Raw genomic sequence first — 9,239 nt, forward strand, 5'->3', positions numbered from 1 at the left:
TTAAACTATGCATGCCTATTTAAATATATTTACACATGGCTTGTGTATATCGTATATATACATATATATTATTCATACCTTCGGTGTATAAGACGCAAGCAGATTTTGACATCAAATTTTGGGGTAAAAAAGTGCGTCTTATACACTGTAAAATATAGTAGTTTGCAACTAAGGTCAGTTAGTTAAAGTCATATGTAGTTATTAATTAAACAAAACAGTATCTAGTTGTTACTAGTTAAATAAACTTGCAGCTTTTTAATACTTGTATATGAGGAGCAATTTTTCATTTAGTACATAAAATTCCACAAAAATCTATAAGAATAATGAGCTCTGCAAATATGAATGTGTTTTCTCACAATTAAAGCCAAAAGATAATGTTCTCATGTAAATGAAATATACCATTGTAATGATTAGAATTTGATGTTTCATCAGTTGGCTATCCTAGTTGTTAGCAATATTCTTTGTAAAATCTCAGCTTTGTCTCATAAGTTTGGCTGGTTTCTTTAGTAGGAGATTTAGGTTAGTCCTAAATCTAATTACTAAGTTAACAGTGCAGAATATTCCTTATAATATAAAGTATACAGTAAACATTCTAACTACTACTGTTCATGAAAGAAATGTTAAAGAAAGAATACAGTATATGCCACGGAACACACGAGTACTAGTGCAGATTTCATGTTTCTTGAAGAATATGACATTATATGAATAATTTGATGTAAACCATTGCTGACAATCTCTTGTGACTACTGAAAGCCCATTAAATGAGTTCAACTGTGTAACTTTAGAGTAGTTTGACATCCGAGATAAATCACTGACACGTTACTGTTTAACTATATAGAGCCAGGTACAGGTAGTGTTTATGAAAAATCAATAATAATAAATGAATAACAGAATCTTCCATTGAATAGTAAAAATACAACCAAGTTTTATCTAATAAAGATTAAAATGTTATACTGAATATAGTATGAGGTGTGTCCAACATAACTCATTCAACTTTAAAAGTAATTATTAATATAAAGTTAAACCCTGAATATCAACCAAAATGTAATCACGTTAGTAAGGTTTAGAAAAGCTCACAATAATAATAAAACTTAGAAAAAGATGTAATAGCAATAGTAAGTATGAAAATTAATATAATTAACAGAAACTAGTGTAACTTAACTAATGACATAATATTATGCTGTATAGATCTGTTATATATCTTACATTATTTATAGTAATCATAAAGTGATGGTGGTCTCCATACTACAGTGGCTCATTATTAAAAACTTTTAAGATAATAATATTAAGCATATTGTTTAATTTCACATAAAGTTAAATAAGTCTAGTGTTCAAAGTGCAATGAGAGAATCCTCATTTGTGAAAAATTAAAATGAGAGCTTATGAGCTCAGCCCTCTAAGTCTTATAATGTTGAACAAATTGTTTATGTATTTAACAAACTGTGGATAGTAAACATTGTAGCATAACTTATTTGGAAATGGAAAGTTTATAACTTCAAAATTAAATGTGTTTAAAAACTTTGAACTTCAATGTTTGGTTAATGATGCTGGTAACAAAATCAAGGTAACATGCTTTGTTTTTAGTGAAAGAGCTTGTTTTTCGTAGTGAATTCTGGTGGATAAATTTGTTTAGCTATGAAACCTTAATAATTAAGTACAAGAATATCATCAGTATGTCTACAGAGGCGATTGATGTGCAAAGCATTATTATAGTATTTCTTAATAAGATTTGTTATGTATGAAATTTCAAGTTCAAATGAATATAAATCTGCAACTTATGGGCTGCAGTTACCTACCATAGGTATTCTCTGTATTTGTTGAAAGACGTTGGCTGAATTGCACTAATGTGTTGTCAAGTAAAAAAATTCATAACTTGTAAGAATTTGTTTAATATGAAATAGTGATAATTTTTATGTGTAACATTATCATAAATATATGTGTTTACCAACACAGTGCATCAATTTATAATATTTCTTAACAGATCTTGAAATTGTTTATGAATCATTTTAGTTTTATAAGTGGGAAGACTAGTGCAAACATTACTAAAATAAAAAATGCTGTTGCTTTACCCTCAAAGTCTCCAGTTTTCTCATTACATTCAGTGGAATTACAGGTGATAAAAAATGGATTAATATTGTTTCTCTCTCTTTGGTAATATTGCAATATTTGTTTAAATGCTCTAATGAATTTCAGACTTTTACCTATTAGATTTGATAAACCCTTGGTCATAGCTTTTTTTTTATCACCAGTAATAAACCTGTATTTGTATTATTATAAAGCATGTGGAAGACATGCCTAATTACAACATAAGGTTCAGAAAGACAAGTACATATTGCTCTTGTGTTTGTTTTTTTTTCTTATTTACATTAGTGAAAAATCTATTATAATAATATTTAGTTTTTGTCTGTCCTGAAAATGTGTGCACACCTTACTATCTAAATGAGCATGCACAAGCACTTCATTTCACTTTATGTAAACAAAAGGCAGCTGTAAATATACTTTAGTAAGACATTTTGTACAACAGCAAATTGAAAGCTTATCAAAGTTTATAAAAAGGTCTAATGTTAGATCGTAGAATAGCATTATAAGTTTGTTTATTGATTGTATTAAGTACGGTAAAATTTAGCCCTAACTAAACTAAAGCAAAAACATGTACACAAGTTACCTGCAAAACATCTCTAGTACAAGAGTCACTACAGATCTAGTGACAATTTAAAAACCTAGGTATTAGGGGCAAGTATTAAAACTCATGATACTGCTCCCAAGTCCCTATTCAACATTGTGATGGTACCAGTACTCTTAAGTGTTTATAAACAAATGAAGAAATGATGTCTGAAATTGGGTACTGATGGATGACATATCCATATTCCAAATACCCTTCCCTTTGCAATGCATAGTTACTATTTACATTCACCCCTCCTTTATGCATATGGTAACATTGTTCATACTTCCCTACTCTTAATTTCACTTTTGCATTGATTAATGAAGTCTAAAAAAGCCTACCCCCCCCCCCCACCACACACACATGTATATTACTCTTTTAACTATATAGATTTAGGTTGTTAATTCTATATTAAAATGGATTAGAATATTATTCTATTGTTATTTTTCCTTTTAGCTAATCCAAATCACAATCAACACAAATTACCTAGAAGATGCTAGTGTTTATCTAGAAGAATTTATATCGGATATTACAGGGTGAGTTGGATATAATAATTGTTCATGTTAAATTTTATAGCTCAGATCTTGTGTGATTTTAGTTCCTTTAGTTTGAAAAATCAAAACTATGTTGCTTTTAAACTAACAGTTTAGAATTCTAATTGAAAATGTTGTGTATACTTAAGCCAGAATAAAAACTAACAGGACCCATTGTAATTTGTCATACACTACTTGCAAAGGTATTAATATTTGAAATTGTACTGTGCAAAAATAATTTTAAACAACAAACATTTGTCTTGTAAACTTCGTTTTTCTTTTTATATTGAAAAAAATATGTGTGTGTGTGTGTGTATATATGTATAGTAATATCTTGTTTGCCTCACTGTAACAGGATAAGAAAAGCAATATGCCGTATATTTCATTATTTCTTGATTAGTGCTATGAATTGAAGCTTTTGTGTTATTTATAAGCTGATGAGAAAAAGTAACCATAAACTTGTCATATTCCAAAAACTGAAAGTCAAAATATTTAAATCTAATATTGGCATGTTTGATTTTTGGAAAAAACAAGTAATATTAATTAAGGAAATGGCAATGTAATCCATCAAATGTTAGTGTGATGTTACATTTTCAGGTTAGTATTAATAATAAGCTCTGAATATGTAAAATTTAAGGGCTATGAATATAAAACATTGCCAGAAAGTCCACTTGTTTTGTAAAATTTTAATGAGGTATGATATCAAAATTGCCATAATTAGTCAATCTTATTTATTGATGAATTCATGCTACTATTTTTATATTTGCAATTAAAGATGCAATATTAATTGGTTTCCAAGGACTAGCATCTAGTGAACCCAGTTACAGTAATTAAATTTATTCTTTGTACTTCTAACTACCTCCAAATGTAATGTTTTCATACACCTACATATATTGACAATGCTCTAGGTTGTACAGTTCTTTCACCATCTATACATTTATACCCACACTATGTTAGTCCTGTATGTGTAGATAACAGTTAAACTGTACATTATTATTGTAATTGCTTAAAGTTTCATCCCATGAATAACATTACATGGATAAGGGTGCTTCTGTTTTTGAATAATTCTGAATCTTTATATAATTAGTTGATTATTGAAAGAAAGGTTTACTCAGAAAAAGTTTATTGTAATATACTTTTCAGGTCAGGTAGCAGCAGTCTGCATTGTGCCAAGTTACAAAGCAAATCAATGTTTAAGGTATATTATTGAATTTTTGTTTTCGTTGGTTCTTAATATTATTGATTTTAAAAACAATAAAAATAAATATGATGAAACCTGTGTAACTTTTTAGTTGATGATTGTGTAAGTAGATTTAAATGCCTCAATTTTTAGGCATTTACACTTCTTTATTAGGAAATCAACTCAAATGTTTTTGTCTGGAACATTTAACAGTGAAGCATTGTTGTTCAGATTTATGCATGTTGGTTTTATAAAAATTTCCAACAAAAAACTGCTTAGTATTTTAGGAAATCAATATTTTTATCAGTAAACTCATAAAAAATAGCTACAATGTAATTAAATAATAAGATCAGACTACATTTTACCTTCAAAAGAGGAGCAGTAATTAAGTCTTGCTTACAGTCTGCACTTGACACATGTTGTGGGTTATGATATTTTCTATAAAAAAAAGGATTAAAGTAAAAGTTTCAGATTAAGTTTCAGATTTCAAAATTAAAGCAAATTACACATTTTTTCTCTGTATATATACCTGAAATGTCTTATTACATATGCATATATATATATGTGTGTGTGTGTGTGTTCAGGGTGGATGGTTTGCCTACATGAAAACCAGGTATTGACAGTATTGACTTTCGATTGAGCATGAGCAAAGCTTAGTGTTTGGGATTGTATTGTTTGTGTTTTAGAATGATCAACCAAGATCACATATTTTTCATTACAATAACAAAATTTTACTTATTTATCTACAACAGATTTTACTGGTTGTTCACAGGTGCCCCCCAGTGGCACAGCAGTATGTCTGTGGACTTACAACGCTAGAAACAGAGTTTCGATACCCATGGTGGGCAGAGCACAGATAGCCCATTGTGTAGCTTTGTGCTTAATTATAAAACAAACAAACAAACTATGTTCACAGGCCATTTGAGATGAGGTGAATGTTTATTTTCGTATGTGAGGATTAGATGTATGTAAGTTGACTTTAAAACGTTTTTTTTTTTTAAGATGATAAGGAGATCATAGAATATACTGTGATCAATTTCAATCATATAAGTTTATCATTGACATTTAAAGTCAGTAATATTATAAAAACTAAAAATACACTAAGTGAATTTTCTTACCTGGATATGTGCTGTGCAGTTGGTTGATGGCCCTTGTATTTTCTTCTTTATAATTCAACAGTTATTCACTATAAAGTGAATTTATTTTTTTTTTTCTGAGTATAAGAAATATTTATTTTACCAATCCAGAGTATAAGCACAATAACTACAAACAGTTTTCTTAAGTCACGCATCAGCTTTGATTTGAAACTTCTTGGGTAGAATGTAAAAAAAGTACAACAATTACATAACTTTTGTCATGTTATATATAAAGTTACCGTGTATTTGAATATTTGAAGACTGTAAGAGTAGGAAAAACAAAGTAATGTAATTTGTAGTTTTTTTATCAATGAACTAATTTCTTTCTGTGTTCAGCTGTACAATTTTAAAAATAATGTAAACAATTTAAGCATTCCACTTGCTTGCCATTCATTGGTAGAAATTATACTCAACTAAATTATCTTTTTTAGTTATTGTCATCTATTAATTTTGTTTTATCTAGCTGACTATGAATTATTATCTATATTATATTCATATCATACTGTTATGACCACTCTTTTGTTTTATTAATGCTGTAATTGCAATAAACTAACTTAACTTATTTAAAGAAAGATTTTTCTTAAGATTAGGTAATTTCTCAGATCATTCAGAGAAGAAATTTTAGAAGTAATGAGTTTGTTTTCTAAATGATTGTAAAACAGATAGTTGTACACAAAAATTTATTTCCTAAATCATTTGAAGAATAGGTTGTTATACAGACAAGTTTATTTCCTAGTTCATACAAACTAATTTATTTCCTCACATTAGTTTATTTCTGACTAATTTACAGGATAGGTCTTTTTACACAATAGTTCTCCTCCGATGGGACAGCAATAAGTTTACTGACTTACAATGCTAAAATCTGGGGTTAGATTCCCCGTAGTGGACACAGCAGATAGCCCAACGGCTTTGCTCTAAAAACAAATGTACAAAACAGTTTACTCTAATTTAGACAGAAAATAAATGTTTGTACAGTCCAGTTTATTCCCTAAATGATTTAAAGAACATAGATAATTCAGCACGTTATTTTAAAACTTATTAAATATGCAAAGCAGCAAGTCACATGACAGCCACACCTGATATACAGCTGTAGTCGAGTGCAATATATCAGAACTACATCTTGAAATTGTTTGCCATTTCATAGGTAGTATGTCACCAAAAATCGATTGCTTTTGATAAAGGTACATAACAGCCCTTTCTGATGCATAATATTTGTATGCTAAATCATAAAGATTTCCAAGATAGGTATATCCTTTGTACTTAATAACATTGGAGAACAAAAAAAATATGAATCAACTTGAGTCACCAGAACTGTCTTGAAAAAAAGCTGCAGCAAGTTGTAGCACAGCTGTGGTAAGCATCGTGTGATGTCTTGTGAAAGATGATAAAAGACATCAATTAATCAGTAAGGATCTCCATGTGGAAAAGCAACACAAATGTACTTAAAATGCTATCATGGCATATTTGTTCATCTGTTGAATACTTTAAGCACCTGGAGAATAAATTGGGTATTCCTGCCATTTCATTTGATGCATCACCTATGAATTTGTATATAAAGTGGAGGCTGAAAAACTGCCTTCTTGACACACCATTATGGATTATGGAAAGCTAGTTGGGAGGAGCAGTGTGTTTGGACAGCCTGACAATGGAGTATTTCACAATCAAAACTGCTGTAGAGCTATTGTCAAGATTCACAGTTGTTAGCTATAGCATGAATGAATGTGGTGACATGGGATGTAACAATGTGGTGAGGCTCCAATATTGTTTTAATGTAATGTGCTCAACTCTGTATATCTTATTTTATTGTATTATAGGATCACATTTCAGTCACTTTAGCTTGATTATTAAATGTACTTTTTATATATATATACATATAGGATGCCAGAGCAGATGCCGAATCTCAAATTTATCTTCAACTTAATAAAAAGATTGACAGATTTCTGGAATTGGGTGAGTTAAATGGTTAAAAGGTCCTAACTTTGAGTTTTGTATTATAAAAAATGAGATGTTTTTGGAAGAATGCATTTGTGTTTTTCTTTTGCTTTTGGTGTGTAATAATTTTATAACTCTCCCACTACGAGCTCGGTTAAATCGGCCTAATTCATGATGCCAAACTAACCTTTATTGTTTCCATACTATAACTTCTATGTTTTGTGTAAAATCACAAAATTTTGCAAGCTTTCAGTAAGCATTAAGAATCATTTGCAGACAAAAATCTAAATTTTTAATGAAATGTTTTAACAAAATATTTCTTTTTTTCTTTCTAGAATGACTTAAAATTGTAACATGAAACTGCATTTGTTTATGGTAAATAGTTTTAAACTCACAACAGTATAGATCTGTTTATACTTCAATTTTATTGCTTTATTGCCCTTTGAACAGTCTAATTAATTTTCCCACCATAAAATTTCTAAAGTACTTTGCAAATATGAAGCTCACATTACCCTATTGAATTATATAACACACCGGCTACTCGCGAGTGTACCTTGTGGAATTTGTTTTTTTATCTTACCGTATCTAACCCAAAAAGTTTCTGATTTTTACATTTTATTTACTTGTATAATCCAACCTATATAAAAGCCAGTGTGTGTCACATCATGCTTGATTTCTCAAAATGGGAGGAGTTATAAAAGCCAAAATGCATTTATACAGATAGAATAGTTTGATTATTGTTTGCCCATTATGATTTTAGTGACGGGTGCAAGGGGCCATGAGGGGTGTGTGTGCCATGTATAATAAACCAAAAGTAAAGACATAGTGTGGGATCACCTAGCTTAGAACCAAGTGCATAAAATTTATCATGAAAGTAAAAATATTGATTCAATTTATACTTAAATCATTTCTGAATTATGCTATTTTCTATTATATCACCACTAGTCTCAGAGTTGACAATGTCTGCTAGGGAAGCATACATAGCCTTTAGTTTGCAGGGGAGTTTGTGTCTTATGTCTGAGCAACAATTTTTTTCTTTCAAGTTATGATTTTTGTGCTGAAGGATAGAACTACTGTGTGGAAATTTGATGATGAGGAACCCACTTTGAGACTAATAATGGTTGAAGATGGCTGATGATGACAAAACCTTGTCGAAACATTGTACATTTGCTGTTATGTTAAACTTGTATTAAAGTTTTTCTTCATTACGCATTCAAGCCATCTCTAACCATTACTGTGTGGAAAGTTTCTTTCTACAGCGCTTTCCACCTGTTACCACCCCTCCACGTAATCTTCTGGGTTAGGTATTGTTCTTTTTTTTCCAAGGAGATCTGTGGTACGTTTTTCAATGTAAATGTATACCCACATTCAATAAGTTTACATGAGCTCATGTGAATGGATCTAATTTCCGCACTCGATAATTTAACTCATTCATGGCTTCTCTGCTCAGTGTTAGGTAAATTAGATTTTTATACTTCTTTCACCATCCTTGCATTTGGAGTTTGTTTATTCCTTCATTTTTGTTTAAATTTTGACTTCTTTTCACTGTTAATGTTATTTAGTTTGCAAGTTCCTTTTTCTTTACTACTAGTCACATCTAATTGGGGATTGGTTTTGAGTCAAACTTTGTTATTGTTTTTCTCATGTTCTTCAAGGTAGGTTTAATTTTATTTTCCTTTGTCTTCTAGATTCTTTGAGTGGACTTGTAATTTCAATATTTAAATTTAAGGGTCGTTTATCTCCTTTTTTTATTCAGAAGGGCTTAGAGGGGCTTGCTGGCTCTCCAAAGTCAGTTA

The 9,239-nt window shown here is 29.9% G+C and overlaps 1 protein-coding gene across 1 annotated transcript in view; it reads left to right on the forward strand.

Moving 5' to 3' along the window:
- The window catches only part of LOC106471390 (exocyst complex component 6-like), a gene marked incomplete at its 5' end in the record, with an annotated part of 82,025 nt that overhangs the window by 35,163 nt on the left and 37,623 nt on the right, over window positions 1-9,239 (forward strand). Inside the window, 3 exons of the mRNA XM_013931988.2 lie at window positions 3,119-3,198; window positions 4,339-4,393; window positions 7,389-7,461. Of these exons, the coding sequence (XP_013787442.1) occupies window positions 3,119-3,198; window positions 4,339-4,393; window positions 7,389-7,461 (208 nt within the window). The remainder of the gene's footprint in view (window positions 1-3,118; window positions 3,199-4,338; window positions 4,394-7,388; window positions 7,462-9,239) is intronic.

Source organism: Limulus polyphemus, unplaced genomic scaffold (assembly GCF_000517525.1).
Source record: "Limulus polyphemus unplaced genomic scaffold, Limulus_polyphemus-2.1.2 Scaffold4593, whole genome shotgun sequence".
NCBI lineage: Eukaryota > Metazoa > Arthropoda > Merostomata > Xiphosura > Limulidae > Limulus > Limulus polyphemus.